This window comes from Chenopodium album, chromosome 20, assembly GCF_948465745.1.
Source record: "Chenopodium album chromosome 20, dcCheAlbu1.1, whole genome shotgun sequence".
NCBI classification, from domain to species: Eukaryota; Viridiplantae; Streptophyta; class Magnoliopsida; order Caryophyllales; family Amaranthaceae; genus Chenopodium; species Chenopodium album.
This window is the reverse complement of record NC_137853.1, coordinates 29,278,168-29,296,538: the sequence shown is the minus strand read 5'-3', so window position 1 is coordinate 29,296,538 and position 18,371 is coordinate 29,278,168. Positions and strand designations below refer to the sequence as shown.

Sequence of the window (18,371 nt, the reverse complement as noted above, 5' to 3'; positions counted from 1 at the left end):
CAAAATTCTAGAAACATTTCAGTGAAACTAAAGTGCCTTTCTTTGCTATAGGATATTTATATCAGTTATCTCTGTAATGCTGTCTTCTTTCAGAGTCAATGTTTTGTTGGTTGTTGCTTTACCTTGATGAGTTCTGGGAAGAACCAAAGAATATTTTCTTCCCATAGCTTTCTTTCGGAGCTCCTCCAGCCCAGTATGTTGTAAAAAAAAAAGAAAAAAAAAAAAAGAAAGAAAAAAAAAGAGTGATCTCTCACGGTGTATGTTCTTTCTTCACATCTATGACCAGGGTAAGAATTTATATGGGCATTGTTTTCTGTTGTATTTGTTTTTTTTTTAAATACTTGCTCCATTTTCTATTTCCGACCGTTATTAAATATTTCCTCCGTTAACTATTATTTGCAACATATACTATAAATGGATGCTAACTATTATGTGCAACAAATGTTTTCTTTCCTTTTTAGGTAATCATTTCTCTCTATCTCTCTTCTCATCACATGCACCCAACTTTTTCTCTCTTCATTTTACTCTCACAAATAAATTTTGCCTAGGATTCCGCAAACACTCCATTTGTTGCAACTAATAGTTAACGGAGGAAGTAACTACTTCATTTCCTTATTGGGGGAAAGGAGCAAGTATTTAAAAACGGAGGAATTATGTTTTAAGACGTATTTTGGAGACCGAGAAAACCAAATGAGACCAAAAAAAAAAAAATTGGGGAAAGGAGTACATTTCAGTAAACTTGTCTTATAGTCATACCAATTGACCACGGAAAAGTACTCGCATGAGTAGGTATCATGAAAGCGAGAGAGTTAGAGCTTAATCATGACAAACTTTTTCCATCTCCAGGGGACCATCACAAAGACTATCACAACGCATAATTAATGTATGGCTGATTACAAATGTGAACATACACATTAGTAATCGGCTTAGGATATTGATCATGATTCATGAGGTCCAAGATAGTCTCTAATATGCAAGAGTACGAATTACCTTATCCATAGAAAAGTAGGGTGTCTATAACGCGTACGTCTGTACGAGAAAAATTGAACCATATCTTTTGTCATTTAACGCGTTCACGAAGGCACTTAGAGTTCCGGAACAGATGGGTTAGTTGAAGTGTCGAACTCACCCCTATAGTCTCTAATATGCAACAGCTGTTATACTTATGCAGAAGTTGGCAGTCTTGGCACCATTGGGCTAACCTGATAGAGTACATCAGCTGATTTTGGGTTTTAATCATTAGTTTAAGCTTTTGGTTGAGACGATAGAAATATAGTTAGACATGACATTGCTATAGGAACTGCTAAGGGCCTTGCATACTTGCATGAAGAGTGTCAAATTAAAAAAGGATATTAAGCCTGGAAATGTGCTTCTTGACATTAATTTGAATCCAAAGGTGGCTGATTATTTCGGACTAGCAACACTTTGTAATCGCCAGTAGCTCATATGTCGTGTTATTACTGTCTTTGTTATTCCTACTTTTTTCCTTAATAATAACTTAATTAAATTACATACACCGAAATGGCTCAATTATGGTTGTAGAATATAGGAATATATGAGCAAACAAAATAGTCTTGGTTAACAATACATATGATACAATATGAACTTATTAGGAATGAAGTATATGTTTGCCCTCAACTCATGACTTATATAACCTAATTCCATTAATTGGATACCACACATTAAACTATTTTGAAATTGATCAGGAAATTAAACAATAATAAACTAACCGCGTTATGACTTATGGCTAACTTGAGGACCAAAATATTGATCATAACATGAGGACCAAAATAATCTCTAATAAGCTAGAGTATGACTTTTCTTATCCTTAGTATTGACTTAATATCACAAGTCAATATAGTTCAAATAACCAAGTAGCTAATTTTTAGCCATTAATCACACAATGTTTCATTCATACTTTGCTAGTGAGTATTGATTGATAGTTTGATACTAATCTTTGCTGGACGTTCTCTAAAAATTGCCAATTATGGCTGAGGACAATTTTGATGGTTTTCCAACAGGTAAAATTGTATTTTATCCATTCTATTCTACGTGTACACCCGAGAGTATAATGGAATGTGAATGACGCGCCACCTTCTTTCCCTAATCCTATTGGTGCTGTGCCCTTAATTTGCAGGATGGCTTGTAATTGTCATCTTACTAGCTTTTGTACTGTTAGTGATGATATGCCGCTGCTTCATAAGGGTCCTAGAGATAGAGATGCAAGCAAAACCCAACCAAAATGTTTCAAATCCAAATTTCGCAGATGAAACTGCAGCCACTTTGGAGAGATTTTTAAGCAACATTGCTCGCGAAAAACCCATTCGTTTCTCTTCCCACCAGCTTGCTCGATTCACCCAAAATTTCTCTAAGGTACTCTTTCGATGTTTTTCTAGGCTAACTACTTAGCTCATGTGGTTAGAGCTTCTCTCTCGATTTTAGGAGATCTTGAGATTGATTTTCATCACTTGTCCATTGTGGTTCTCTGAATACAAAAATACAAAAAAAAAAAAAAAAAAAAAAAAAAAAAAAAACCTTAAAAAATAAAGAAATTAGATTAATAATTAGTTTGCATATCAAATGAGTTTTAAGTCTTTTTAACTACTCCGTATATTTGTATTAATGAATATTTTATTAATATGACATGATATATATGTTATCTTCAAGATTTTTAAGTTACTTAGTATTTAAAAATACAAATCATAATATTTCATATCACACATGTCATCACAAGTTAGTGACTACCACATATGACACATGTCACCCCTTTTAACCTTTTTGTTTTATGCATTCTATAACTTGCAAATTCAATTAAGAAAATGAAACGTTTCATTTCCATCATAATAAAATAAAGTTGAACCAATTAATATACATCACATAAACATATGAATTGAATTATATAAAAATTGTCTTTTCAATTCCTAGACTTAAAATATAACTTACGCCAGCGACAATTTGGTAAAAAAAGCTAACTATATGCGACAATTTGGTAAAAACAATAAACTCCGGCGACATTTAGCCCAAAAAACTTATTTTTGTTGGCAAACTCTTTAAAAACCTAAATTTAATTTGTTTTTTAATTTGTGTTTTTAAATTTATTTTTCCAATTTAAGATTTTGAATTAATATACCATCCCCTTTTTATTTTGCTGAATCTCAATACCAAATTTATTTCCAACCCCTTTTTATAAAAATTTCGTTAATAAGGGTATGAAACTTAAGTGAAATTGATACTTCAACATTTTTTTTCTTGAAATTGTTATTTTCATTAAAAGGGTTGGTAAAAAAAAAACACGAAAAACGAACTAAATTAACAATCGCGAGTAATTTGTCAGAAATTTTTGTATTTTTTGGGTTATTTGTCGCCTGAAATTATTTTATTTACCAAATTGTCGCTTAGGGTTAATTTTTTACCAAATTGTCGCCGAAGTAAGTTTTTTTTACCAATTTGTCACTAAGGGTCTTTTTTATTTACCAATCTGGTCAATTGGCCCTAATATGTCATTTCATATCCAACAATCTTCATGTATAGATACGTAACTAAATTCCTTTATCCTTTTCCATAGTTTTACCCTCATTCTTTTCCCCCTTTTAAAATTTATCAATGAAACAATTACTTCATATTTCATATCAAAAGTTTCAACTAATGAAAAACATACCTACATATGAAATAACCTAGGTAATAACCCGTGCATCGAACGGGCCAAAAGGCTAGTTTAGTAAAAAAAATCGCACATAATGTTCAAAACTTATTTTTTCTGGTCTAATTAGTGGTAAGATCCCATTTGTTTCACCTTATTTTTGCTTATCTGAACTTATTTTTTCTAATCTGGCTTGATATGAATGTATTTTTTCTAATCTGATTTGATTATTTGATCCGACTAAAATTTAACCTTATGTGTACTCTAATCTATAAAAAAAAAAAATTATCAAATGGTGTCTTGTTAAATTCATAATAATGTGAATTTTATTAATATGTAATTTTCACTAATTTTTTTCATTACAAAACTAAGGATATTTATATGGAATTAAAAAATTTAGTAATAAAATACTCCCTTCCAGCAAATTAGTTACATCACTTTCCATTAATTTCACGAGCACCTAAAATATTATGCTTTATGTTTCGAAGGTGCTAGGCTCCGGAGGATTTGGAGTCGTGTACAAAGGAGAGTTCCCAAGCGGAGTACCAATTGCGGTCAAAGTTCTTAACAACAATACAAGTAAGACTGCTTCAGAGCAATTTATGGCAGAAGTTGGCACCATTGGGCTAACCTACCATAGAAATTTAGTCAGGCTCTATGGCTTTTGTTCAAATAGCACCATGAGAGCTTTAATATACGAGTACATGGAGTTCGGGTCACTCGATAAGTTGCTGTTCACTGAGCTCAGAAAAACTATCGAATGGTCAAAGTTACATGACATTGCTATAGGAACTGCTAAGGGCCTAGCATACTTGCACGAGGAGTGTCAAAAGAGGATTATTCATTACGATATTAAGCCCGGAAATGTGCTTCTTGACATTAATTTAAATCCCAAGGTGGCTGATTTCGGACTAGCAACACTTTGTAATCGCGATAGCACACATGTTGTGTTATCCGGCTATAGAGGAACACCGGGTTATGCTGCTCCAGAACTGTGGACTCCTTACCCGGTTACCCATCGATGTGATGTGTACAGCTTCGGAATGCTACTCTTTGAGATTATTGGGAGGAGAAATAACCATGACACAAATCTTAGTGGGTGTAGCCAAGAGTGGCTTCCAAGATGGACATATGAAAAGTTTAACAAAGATGAGTTGTTGGATATGTTCTCTACTTGTGAAATTCAAGAAAAAGACCGTGAAAAGGCAGAGCGAATGGTGAAAGTTGCTCTATGGTGTGTCCAATACTTACCCAAGGCTCGGCCAATGATGAGCCTTGTGGTCCAATGGTTGGACGGAGGAATGGAAATTGATACACCCCCAAATCCATTTGAGCATCTTCAAGACATGGAACTTGGAAGTAAAGACTATTCGAATGGATCAACAACGATTGAGATTAGGGAAGAATCTCTTCCTCCACTTATTGCTTGGAATCATTCAATGGAACCAACAACTCCTACGATGTGGGTGTCATTAGAAAATATGGAGAAGGGAGCAAATACCTTGTGAGGTAAAATGCATACTCGACAGTGGCAGTAAACAATCTATGGATGACAATTGTATTATAAGTTACTCTATGATATTTCATGGTCATATGATTTGACACTAAACTTTCATATCTTACTGTATTTTTCTGTTTGTTGATATCCCTATAATATATCCTTTATAAGATTCAATGTCTGAAAAAAATGTGTGCCAATGCTTCATGAGTTGGATTAGATGTTGCTTTGATAATTGTATAATGAGCCTACTGCAATTTCTGCCATTACCAAGGTATAAGGCCCCGTTCTTTTGGACTGAATAGAGTTGAACTAGACTAAACTGAACAATAAAAGAGATGAGTTAAACTGAACATAATAGAGTTGAGTTGAATTGAAAAAAAAAAAAAATTCTGAAAAATAAGTTCAAAAGAATATAGGCAAAGACTACAATTATACAAGGGGCTAAAATATTAAGTGAACATTCTCCATAGTGATCACAGATTCACAGCTCTAAGGATCTAGAACAAGAGTTGAAGGCACTATATTCGCATCAATCATTATTTGAACATGATCAACAGCGTTGGAACAGAATCCAATTTGATTACTCAGTCTGATTCCAAAAATATGTAAATAAGTTTTCGTTATATGATAACCAGACTACCAGATATATAATGCACAGAAATCAGGTTAAACTTTCAAGTATCTCGCACAATTTACAACTGTCCCTGGTAAAAATAAATAACTACATATAACCAGAGAAATTATGTAAACTATGAGTGACTAGAAATAATCTAGAATGACATCTGCTGAATCTGGGAATCAATGTTGAAATCAATCAGCATGTTTCTTTTGACTGATTCAAAAGATTAGTGAATTCAATCCATCAAGTCCAGATTGGGAACATACCAACCTAACTGTTCTACAATTTTATTCATTCTCTCTTGCTGACCTTTTGAGTCCCCAAAAGCTGTTGTAAAGGGGTAGATGTACGTTACCTTGGTGGCCATACAGCGATAGGCTACAACATCTCCTTTCACCAAGAATTCCATCACATCTCGCCCAAATCCTCCATCGACCACAGCTCGAAGGTATTGCCCTGGGTGTCATGGTTCATTATTAGCTAAAATTGTCTGAACTAAGGGGTGTAATAAGTTCATTTTGTCAGTTCTCATTATTAGAACTAGCACAATGTAAAATAAGTATATCAGCCTTTTCCATTAAAATGTCTATAACAAGTGCAGATATTGTTTCTCTTGCAATGTTCTCAATCACAATGCAAATATGCTTATCCAATTAGATACATATAAGAGAGTAACCAAAAGATAAAATAAAAAACTATTTGCAAAGACAAGGTAAACAGAATAGACAGTTACCATTAGGTGTGTCTTCCACAACTTGTATTTCAGCATTTTTCTGTGTACTCAATATTGCTTCTTGCAATTTCTGCACTAGTTCCATCAATAATATTATGAACTTTACAAGATTAAATTGGAACTCTGAGCAAAGAATAAATTAGGAAAAAAGATAAGTTAGTTTTTCTTTACAAAAGAAGCAAACTGACAGATTTTTTGACTAGCAGTTTCAAACTAAATTAAATGAGCAGCACACTTCTCATGAATGTGGTACATTCTAGCCAAAGGTAGCAAATTGCTTACGAATAATTTAGTTAACACTGGGAGAGAAGATTGGAAAGAACTACCTCCTATCTTAAAATTTTCACTTTAATAAGTATTACTACCACAATGGATCCCCAATTCCCCACAACTTAAAGTATACTATGTTGCTTCTGGCGGTTGTTCGCACAGCAACTTCCCAAGCTTGGTCAAGTACTTCTACCACACCTACCAGTGTAAGATATATTTTATAATATACTCCGTTGTTTATGCCACATACGTTTACAGTGTTAGATGTAATTAAACCATTTAAAGAATATTGATTCAAGTAATATGTCACTTAAAGAAACAGAAGCCAAATAACGTATAAACAATAACAGTGACGGTATACTGATATCTTTTTCGTCATCAGTATTAACAACTATTTTGTGTAACATTTTTCCAGAACTTCATGGCCCTGATTCACTTTTATGAACTTCGTGACCTTTAACTTATTCGCCCTTATCTTAACTTAAAAGTTTACTTTTGATTTTAGAGTTATCTGATCGGTGAAAGTGTTATATGCTCCATAACTTTTCTTAGAGTTTCTATACAAAAAATTAGAAAGATAAATCTTGAATTATACTTTCTACAATTTTTGCTTCTTAAAATCTACTCACTCAATAATGGACGTGGGTGTAAGGCCAAATTATTAGTTTTTGTTCCAACATATTAGAGCATCATTCTACAACTATGAGTCAAATCAGTCAGTATAGCCATTAGTTTTATAATTCCACCTGTAACGGATATAAGTATCGAACACGGCTGTATGAGAGAACCATTACATAGCCAATTGCCCATTCAACAAATCTCTACAAAAAAACAGCCTCATTGATATTGAACTTACACACTGCAAATTATGCTAATCTATGTCCTCAAAGGTATGGTTTCTGATCCTTTTAATCATTATATATTGCCAACATGTACGTCTAAGACCCTATCTCAGGCAACATATTTTAACAAGCTTTTAGAATTTTGATTGAGTCAAAACATTACCAAATTAAACAAGTTCTTTCAGCCTTACTAACTTTTCATTCCAAATTATCTCCTACATTATTGATTTGAATTACAAACCCCAGAATGGCAAAATGGTTGCAACCTCACTCATTGCCACTAAAATGGAACGGATAGTGAAAAAATGAGCAACAAAATAGTCTTGGTTGTATGATACACATAGCACAACTAACCCTCAAATTGACCTCATCTCATTAATTGATTACTGAATACCACACAATAAACAATAAACTCCTTGTATATTAAAATTGAAAGAAAACAACAATAAACGACCACATTATGACTACCTTTAACAATCAAAATCTTTTTACTTCTATTTTCAATCCCAAATCAAAAGAAATCATACCTGAACAGCATTTTCTGTAGAATCCAAAGGAATCTGCCATGGAAACTCAAAATTGGAAGATTTGGGGTTGGTAGTAACACACCCAGGATTAATCGAAGGGCAACCTCTTATTTTTCTGCAATTACAAAACCAATTATACCAAACAAAACAAAATTCAATCAAAACTTGAAAATAGGAATGAGAGAATAAATCAAATAATTAGTTAATTACCCATTTTCCAACCCAATTGGCAAATTTTTGGATTGAGAAAAGGGAGTGGTAGGAGAGGGAGAAAGGGGTGATTTTGAGCTCAATGAAGGAAGAGCTAAAGAGGGTAATGGAGAACAAAGAGTGAAGGAGAGAGAAAGAGAGAGTGCCACTATATTGCTTAGAATACTGGGTTTCGAATTTACGGTGGAAGTGGTGGTGGTGGTGGTGGTGGTGGTGGTGAGGGTAGGAGAGGTGGTGGTGGAGAGTGAGAGTTGAGGAGGTGGGAGTGGGAGAAGATGAGTTATTGAGTAGAAGCTCATCTTGGTCTTAATCTTTTGGGAATTTTGTGATTTTGTTGCATTATTAAGCGTCAATTTCAAGGACAATATGTACTCAATTCACTATTTAGCATACAATAAGGGCTTGTTCTCTTACGTTGAAATTCAGTTGTGTTCAGTTCAGTTCAGCCAATTCAGTTCAGTTCAGTTCAGCTCCTAATTTCCTTCTCTTATAAAATATTCAGTTCAGTTCATTTCAGTTCAGCTGAGTTCAGTTCAACTGAGTTCAGTCAATGAGAACAAACCCAAAATAGGTGGTTATTTGGTTGGAATTTTTGGAATGGATTGTAATGGAGTTAAAATCAATACAGTTCCATTTATTTTGTTGTTCACTTAGGCAAATTTAGGTATGGAATCTCATATTAAGGGATTCTAATTCATTTAAAATACCTATCTTAACTCCGAAGCTTAACAATACATTCCAAAGAATAAACCAAACAAGTTAGACAAGTAGGGGTTAGAATCCATACCTTCCTAGTAGAGTTGATCAAAGTGAGCTCGACCCGATTTTGGACAGGTTTTGTGTAGGATTTTTCGGCCTTATTTAAGAAACTTTTTGGGCGGGCTCGGGAAGTGATTATATGCAATTTTAGTTGATTATTTTTGTCTAGCTCGAAAAAGTCTGCATTGGCCGGCTAGTTTAAATAGGTTTGGACACATATTTTCAGCCCGAGAAATGGCTTGATTTTTTTTTCCTCGGCCCGACTCGACTCGCGCAATGATTACCTCTACTCCTTAGCATGAGATTTCATATCAATCTATTCCAATATAATTAGATAACCAAACGACCCCTAGGTAATTCCCAAGTCATGCTCAGATTTTTAATCAATACATTTATAAATAATTAAAGGTTACTCAATATAGATTTATAATCTATTGATGTTTTGATTAGAAATATTTGGCTTAGGAATAATTAAGCAATTCTATAATGAAATACTTCGTACAATTTTAAGATAAATAATTTGGTGTATTCGATCAATTATTGGTATTTAGTAGGTGAAAAAACATATACAAACACAAAAGGCAAAATTTTAAGTTCATATGCGTGACATAATGTCGTCATAAATAATTTTGGAAAATATAACATAAGTTGATTTCCAATATTGTTAGAGATGTGAGATATCGAAAAATATAACATATATTTTCTGATATCTCGTATGTAATCCCCCGTATTTTTAAATATTTTATAAATGAAAATTTATTTTATTTATAATATTTATTTGTTATTTTTCATAATTTAATTTCAAAAGTTTCAAATTATTAATCTGGGTCAAAAATTATTTGAACAAATTATTTTATGCACCTTTATTCTACAATTTATGTCCAATCACACAAGCCTAACCCATTTGTTTACTTAATCGACCCATTATTTTTATGAGGCTCAATCTTTCTTTTTACCCTACAATAATTCTCTCCTATAAATACCCCATGAATCTCCAAAAATTTCCCACACAAAAAGGTTAGTCTTATTTTCATCCTCTTTTGTTTCATTACTTTGCTTAATTTAATTTAATTGTTTTGGGTTTTGATTTTAGTATAAAGATTATATTTTTAGTATCAAATTATATTTTAATGGTATAAAGATTATAAATTTCAGATTATATTTATGTTATAAATTTCATATTTTATGAATTATAAACCTAGGGTTTCAATTTATTGAAAATCATGATTTTAGGGTTTTTATAAACAATTGATTTAGGGCTTTTATAGTAATGATGTTTTGAAATTTTGGTGATTATAAATACTGATTAGTTTAACTTAATTCCATATTATTTTGAACACATAGATTCGTGTTTTAATTTTTAGATTTCCGTTCGTTAATATTAATCCCGTTTTAATCCCGATCAGGTTCTAAACTCATCCGATTTTGACAAAAAAGTAGTGTTTTCCATGTGGAAACAACGTTTTAAGAAATATTTGGTAGTGAGTACCACCCTCTCGTGGCCAAATTCAGCCTCTAAATATGATTTTCGGGCAGTTTTTGGTTTTTAACGAAGTTTTTTTTAAATTTTATCCTTGAGTTTAAAGGGTAAGAGATAATTTAATTTTTCTATGGATAACTTAAGTATAAAGATGTATTTTGATGAAGAATGTTGGAATTTTATTTAAAGTAGTATAATTGTGATTTTAATAAAAGGGTGTGATTACCTATTAAAAGGGAGATTTTTAGGGTTTTTATATAATTTTTAGATTTTTATTAAACTTTGAACTTGCTGTAATCTCATGTATAAGAGTGTATTTTAAGGTTTTTATGAAGAAAAATTTAAAGAACTATATATAAGCCTTTAATTTTAACAAAAGGGAAGGTTTTAAAGTGTTGTTTGATTTGGATTTTGAAGGTTTTAAAGTAAGTTAGTATTGCTGTAAATTTCATTGATTGGATATTGATTGAGATGTTATTATTTGGCTTAGGATAGGAGTTTATTGAAGGTGATTTCTAGTTAGTAAAGTGGCATACCAATTTGTTTGCTCAAAGTACGTACAAGTTACGAAACCTTTCTTTTAGGTGCATATTTAAGGACGACGGATCGAGAACTTAGTATCATGTATAGGGATGACTGAGTTAAATTGTTTGGTTATATATTGTGAATTTCGTATGACGTGCACTATTTTATATTGCAAGTATTATTTGTGCTCTAATTATGCAAGGTGCGCTTAGAGGCAAAGGTATATGATTGGTGTAATGATTACTTTATTACTCATTCATGATTATGCAAGCAGGATGAGTAAAGGAAGAATTTAAGTCTTCTAAGACGAGGTTGAGGTTTTGGGTCAAGGTGTTTATACACCGAGGTAGTAAAGGAATAAATAATAAATGTTGCTTGCCATTAATAAATCAAGAATTGAAATTGAAAAGTTGTTTTACTTGATTGAATTGATATTGGATTGTTTGTATTGTTATGCATATGAGTCATCACCAAGTCTAAACCTGTAAATAACGTAAAGTGTAAGATGGATGAGCAATAAAACTCTGGATTGGTGCAATTCTGGAGTAATGACAATCAGGGGTTGGGGTACATGGGGTATTAGCCGTATACTTTTCTCGAGGCCGTCTGATCTACGAGTCTCTTATTTCAAATATTTTTCAAAACTAGGAGTTAGGTGAGATCTCATACTAACTACGGTCACGGAGTCGCGCCCGTGGTCGTTGGATGTTTATTGATGTTTCCGAAAGGAGGCATGGGGTTTTTCTTTTATTGATGTTCCAAATGGAGCATGGGTTGGACAACCTTGTCTATTGCGTAATCCAATGAATAAAAATAATGATTTACCTAATATTAATTAATGGAGTCTTAGTAATATAAATAGTTGAGTCGTGTGTTGAGTCTATAATTTAATGATGCATGATGATTGATTATTAGTAGCATGTTATGGATTTCTTAATTTATTTTGCAGCTTGTATGTACTCAGCTTTGCTGATTGCGTGCTTTGTGTGTCTTTCTTTGGTCATGGCCTTCGCCTTTCAATGACCCTGTGACGATCCAATTTTTACACTTGTAATTGGGGAGCAGAATTACCACAGGTTCTTACACATGCAGCATTCATCAGAGTTGTGGGATCTTGAGTAGAGAGTTGGTTGTTTGCATTTTATTTCTTTTGCAAGTTTGAATTTATTTTAATTCGATTTTATTCGACACTATTTCTTTTGGGTTTGAATTTATTTGAAAACTGAATTTAATCACTTACTACTTTTATTGGGTTTTGAATAAGGGCCTTAATGGTTCCAAGTTGTATGACTTAATTTGGTTTCATTCGTTGGTTTTAAAACTTATTTATAACTGATTTAGTTTTTCCGCTACTATTTTCTGATAAAGCCTTAACGTTTGAACACGTGGCGGTAGCACGTCAGTAATTCTCTTGAATATTGTTCAGGGTCCTTAGAGGTTTAAAGAGAGAATTATTGGGGTGTTACATCGTATCTCTAACAAATATGTAGAAAATATATTTTATGTAATTACCGTGAAATATGATAAATTAACACATTGTCATTTAAATTAGGTCCCATTCCATGTACGGCTATTACACTATATTTAGTCAATGAAAGAAACAAAAATTGTATAAAAAATAACATAGATAAAAATACAACTTTAACATATTTATTATCTTCTTATTTTGCGTATGTAATTAAATGAAACATGAATTATAACGAAAGAGTCTATTAGACAAATGAGTATATTGAAAGGATTTAAAACTACATGTTAGACCATATGAGTTTTTTAAAAATTCAATGATAAATTAGTATCAATTTTCTTTTTATAAACCAAAAAAGTATTTAAAATTATGTATTCAACCTAACGGGCATAAATAATAACTCGATTTAATGATATTTGATCAACTTCCCTACCTTATAAAAAGTAGAAACATACTCTAATGAATAGTGTAATGCCAATTTTACCCTTCAAAATGTGTATTTACATACATACCCTCATTAATATGTAGATACTTTTTTAATGAATAGTGTTTAGACAACTATACCCTCTAAAATATTTATGTACTTTTGCTTTCATAAATGTTAGTTGTCTTGAACAAAAATACCACCTAGATATAGTTGATTACATATTTTCTCTTATTGTTTTTTTTTTAGGAAAAATTTCTCTTATTGTTAATTTAACTAATTTTGTGATTTAAAAGCCAAACCAAAAAAAAACCTTCAAGATATGGCACGCTATGACGCGCGCATTAGCTGCCCTAGTTTACTTAAAATATAATAATATATATGAAAGTATTGAAGTTGCAAATATAAAAGAATAAAATTATAATTAATCAAATTTTCTTACATGATTAAATGCATAGATGTGTTTATAATGTTATGTTATTATGTTGTTAAAATCCCTTCATCTTGCTATTTTCTTCATGCCAGTTGTGCATTGCACGGATTAAATAGCTATTATTTGTTTAAAATAGTACGTAAAGAGATTAGAAGTTTATCAAATACAAAACTCTAAAATCACTTTTTTAATCCTAAAATAACTATCCGATATTACTAACCTGATCTATATCTATATCTATATCTATCTATATCTATATCTATCTATACTTCTATACTTTATTAGTATTTAAAAACACAAACCATCATTCCCATCATGTCACATGTACACTTTATTTTTCACCAATGCCACATGTTACCTCACCTTTTCATTAATTAATCTCCGTTCTCATATTTTTTTTTTAAATAAATTAATAGAAAGCACTAGCTTTAATTGAATATATGTAAGAAAGTTATTTGATTCACTTTCTTCTAACTTAATATCTTATACAACCACATTTAATTGTCACCCTTTCTTCTTTTATGTAAACTATTCATTTTCCAATTAAAAGTAGTATAAAATAAAATTTATACACCTATATACATACCATTGCACGGGCCTAAAGGCTAGTTGGCATATAACGTAGCATGTTTATGCATAGTTGTCGCTTATATGACACGACACTTGGCTAAAAGTTAGAATGTCGAGTGACAATTGACGAAAAGTTGGAATGTTAAGTATCATTTTCTCGTAGTTTGACCGATCATTTAGCTTTATATATTACTATGTTTTCATTTATTTAGTACTTTGTATATGATATGATTATAAGATATCACTTCATTGTATCAATCTCTATGTTTTTGTTTCTTTACATCAAATTATACATAACTAGTATTTGGGCCCGGACATGCCTCAGGTCATTAAATTTTTTCTTGTAAATATCTGTTATATATATTAATATTTGTCTTAAAAGGTAACATAAATTATTCAATAGCTTGGTGGTAAGATACTCAACTTTAGAATTAGAGGTTGTATGTAATGTTCTAATCTTGCGGAGAACATTTTTTTTTTTAATATAAGTGCATAACATGCAATGAGAAATGTATGGAAGGTAGAGCCACGTGGCGTTGAGTGGGTGACATGGCGCAATAATAAGTTGAGTAGATAATGTGGTTTTATGAAGGGGGCTACGTGGGACGTGGCACATAGACTTTCTTAGGAACGCCTTTTAATATATTACTAGTGAGTAGCCCGAGCGTTGCACCGGTTGCTACTTTAATTAGACCTTGTGATTATCAATTATATACATTTATTTTCATGTTTGCAACATAGCTTATGATTGGCTTAAATGGTTAAGTAACTATCTTTCTTACAAAAGGTTAGGTGTTCGATTCCCCTTATCATCGTTTTTTGATGATGTGGCACAATGAGAAACGGAATAACGCCTTTTAATATATTAGTATAGATTATACATAATACTAGCCTTAAAATCTGAGCAATACAATTGTAAGTCAATTCTTAATCAAGTATAGCATAATACATGTAATTATTTTTTAGGGTAAATTTTTAAGTTTTATGAGTATTAAGTTGTTAATACTCATAGTATTTGTTAGATATTACATAATATGACTCATATAAAGTTGAAAAATGTACGTGTATTAGTATTCTATTATGATTGAGATTTTAAACTTACATGTACTAATATGTAAAACATTGCCGCGTGCATAAGACGAAGAGTAAGTATTATCCACTACTAGGTATGGATACTACCCAATACCACAATATAATTTTTTTTTTCTATTCCCTTTTTTTTTTTTTTTTCCTTTCCTCTTCATCTTCTTCCTCCCTTAAACCCTTTCCCCATCTCCATGGATGGCTCCCATTGTCGGCCAAACCTCCGCCCACCACACATTCACCTCCAGCTACTACCTTGGTCGAAATCCAAAAACACGCAACTACCTCCGTTAAAAATCACCGGAAACCACCCAAATAAACATAACCCATAAAAGAGAGACACAAACTTATGGCTCTAGCCATTAAAAACGGTGAGTTCTATGCTAGAAGTCGTTGAGTTCGATCAAAATTGACGACAGTGAATGTTTGTTGGTGCTCATTTATTATTAATTTCTATACTGTTATTACTAGTTTGTATACTATTATTCTTGGTTTGTATATTGTTATTCTTAATTTATATGTTGTAATTGAGAGAAGAGACTACATTTTTACAACATGGATAAGTAATACGCAAAATTACATTTTTGCCCCCGGTATGGGCCCAGCGAGCCCATACCTGGTAGTGGTCTATCACTACTCGCTCATAAGATAAATGTGGCGGCAGAGATGTGTGTATGTTGTTGGGAGTTAAGAGAGTAAAAGTCATGTTTTTGGTTGATTTGTAGTCTTTTTAGTGCTTGATCAATTTACATATTTAGGTTGTGGCCTATCATGTTTGATCACAAGTGGGCTGTTGAGTAGACTTTTTCATGGATAGATTCATTCAACAACATGTATATATATTGGCTTTTTCCTCTTCCTTTGTAACCTCTTTGTAACTCCCTTCATTATGTGGATGTTTATGGTGGTTATCTTCATCTTAATTATGATTAATTCAATTCACTTGTTGGAGAGGTTGCCTTTGCCTCTCTATCTTCCTTGCATAGTTTATATATTGCTTGGAACTCTTTCACAAAGATTACATACACGTTATACAATCATCAAACACTTTAAGTTAAAGACATTCCTGTTTTTGGGGATAAGTTTATGTGACTCCAACCTCTCATCCAAAAGTGCCTTTATATGAACAAGGTCGGCTAAGGCCCTCCACAGGGCCCCATAGCTCAATACATTTCAAGGGCCCCAAATGAAAATGTTTAGTATAATTGTCAGATTTGTAAACAAAGTTTAATTCACAGCCTTGATGGCTTGGTCCTAGAATAACTAGGCTTTGTTACACTTGGTGTGAGGTTCGAACCTTGGAAAGAATTTTTTTTTTCTTTTATTTTTTGCTAATGTGTTTTTCTATTTTTTTTTCTTTTCTTTTCCATTTTTAGTATGGTTTTATGTAATACAATATATTTCAATTTTTTTTAATTAAATGTAAAAATTATTATCGTGTACGTATCTTTTGCCACTGCACACAATTTATCCTTTTTTTTATTAAGTAGATGATTTTTTTTCTTTATAATTTTATAACATTATCTACGTCTTACATGTATATCAGTTACAGAGTATATGACCATATATCATTAAGGCATAAATTTACTGTTAAATACCTGAATATTTGTATCATTTTCTTTTTATTATTAGTGATATGTTAAACTATTAAACATTGTAATGAAAATAGCACAGGGCCCCAAATTTGCATGAGACGGTCCTGTGTATGAGAGTGGTGTGTTAACCTTAGGGAACGTGCCGGCGAATACAATTGAGTACCACGGTTGCACTAGAATTTCGTTTTCAAATCACGACACACCAAATTTGTTCCATTGATTATAAGATCAACTTTTCGATCTTATTGTTCTCTTATCTTTGTAGCATTGAAAAACACCTTATTTCACAACATATGTTGCGATATTTTGAAAGTACAAATTAAGACTTTTTATTTTTGCGAAAAAAAATAAAGACGTTTTTAACAAGTTAAATTTCATATAACAGTATTATTCGTTACATATAAATCACAATACATAATCAAAGGAGATCATATGAAAAGTGTAAAAGTGAATATGGTGCAATAATAAAATGTGCACAAATGAAACCGTTATCTATCTATCGCATGCAATCAAAACGCACAATGAACCTGTTGTCTATATGCTTGGTGTATCATGCAATAATGAAACATTATTGACCCAAGTATGTTGTTGAATCTGTTGAATGAGCCATAGATAATTTGTGTCATTGTCTTACCTTGTACTTTGTATAGAGTATGTGATTTATGTTTAAATTTGTTTGAGTAGGGGAAAAAAAAAAAAGACTACCAATCACAACTAGTTGTTTAATGTTTCTTTTCAGTTTGAGCGTATTTCCCTTTTATGTTAACTAGCTTTTGGACCCGTTCTACGCACGGGTTATGCTTAAGTTATATATTTATTTGAAACTTTACAAATTATCTTGTCACCAAAAAAAAAAAAAAACCCTTTACAAATTATTTGAATGAATTTATTTTATCGTCTTTTGACATATTATAATATTTTATGAATTTGTGGTAATAGACTAATAGTTGTAGAAAAAGTGGCATAAAATCATAAAATCATATCTCTATCGCATGATATATTAATCAACAATTTGTATAAAAAACTACTTTGTAAATACCAAACACTTATTATAATTTACAATTTTTACATCAAATGTGAAGACATGATATTCTTCTTTAGTCTTTACCAATATATGTCTCTTATATTGCGCTTAATATCTTCAAAATTAAAGCCCCATGACACGCAAACAATGTCATCCTATGGAATTTCCATAGTATTCTTGCCACCTCAATATTTCCCTTTTCAATCATCACCCTCATTGTTGTAGAAATTTCACATAGGATTTTGAGAGATAAACTAATTTTTTAGTTTTTGAAACTTAATGAGTGTGAAAAAATCTTTATTGAAAATTTGTATTTATATAAGAAGAGGGGGAAGATAAGGGGTCAAACTAAAGAAATGAATTATGAATGTGAATAAATTGAATTGATAGATGGAATAATGAGAAGAGGAGAAGGTTTAGGAAATTTAATTTGTTATTGAATTAAAATAAAGATTACAAAATATAAAAGTTATTGAGAAATAAAGGGGGAGATGAAGAGAGAATTTCTTTGAAAACATAAGGAGGGAGAATGAATAAAGAAAGGTGAGAAAGAATGATGACATGTGTCAATTTTGGTTTGTGTTTTTAAATACTAAGTATAGACTAAGTATAGATATAGATAGTATGATTTAATTATTAATTAATATCACGACTTGCACTCTAATGTTGGT

General features: G+C 31.7%; 2 protein-coding genes across 2 annotated transcripts; one reads left to right on the top strand and one right to left on the bottom strand.

Moving 5' to 3' along the window:
- Positions 1 to 1,856: 1,856 nt before the first annotated feature.
- LOC145598221 (rust resistance kinase Lr10-like) lies at positions 1,857 to 5,283 on the top strand. Its single transcript, XM_081654547.1, has 3 exons — positions 1,857 to 2,021; positions 2,138 to 2,373; positions 4,129 to 5,283. Exons 1-3 carry the CDS (start codon positions 1,988 to 1,990, stop codon positions 5,146 to 5,148), a joined length of 1,290 nt encoding a protein of 429 aa, XP_081510673.1. The 5' UTR covers positions 1,857 to 1,987; the 3' UTR covers positions 5,149 to 5,283.
- Positions 5,284 to 5,787: 504 nt separating this feature from the next.
- On the bottom strand, positions 5,788 to 8,685 carry LOC145597956 (thylakoid lumenal 17.9 kDa protein, chloroplastic-like). Its single transcript, XM_081654235.1, has 4 exons — positions 8,343 to 8,685; positions 8,133 to 8,247; positions 6,494 to 6,563; positions 5,788 to 6,216 (listed from the first exon to the last, which is right to left on the bottom strand). Exons 1-4 carry the CDS (start codon positions 8,639 to 8,641, stop codon positions 5,996 to 5,998), a joined length of 705 nt encoding a protein of 234 aa, XP_081510361.1. The 5' UTR covers positions 8,642 to 8,685; the 3' UTR covers positions 5,788 to 5,995.
- Between the last annotated feature and the right edge of the window lie 9,686 nt (positions 8,686 to 18,371).

Excerpts from the sequence above, each read along its gene's own strand:
- LOC145598221 (XM_081654547.1), top strand. The coding sequence starts at position 1,988 with ATGGCTGAGGACAATTTTGATGGTTTTCCAACAG. Across the intron at positions 2,022-2,137 it reads TTTTGATGGTTTTCCAACAG|GATGGCTTGTAATTGTCATC; the intron begins GTAAAATTGTAT and ends CTTAATTTGCAG. Across the intron at positions 2,374-4,128 it reads TCACCCAAAATTTCTCTAAG|GTGCTAGGCTCCGGAGGATT; the intron begins GTACTCTTTCGA and ends TATGTTTCGAAG.
- LOC145597956 (XM_081654235.1), bottom strand. The coding sequence starts at position 8,641 with ATGAGCTTCTACTCAATAACTCATCTTCTCCCACTCCCACCTCCTCAA. Across the intron at positions 8,248-8,342 it reads CCAATTGGGTTGGAAAATGG|AAAAATAAGAGGTTGCCCTT; the intron begins GTAATTAACTAA and ends TTGTAATTGCAG. Across the intron at positions 6,564-8,132 it reads CTACAGAAAATGCTGTTCAG|AAATTGCAAGAAGCAATATT; the intron begins GTATGATTTCTT and ends GAACTAGTGCAG.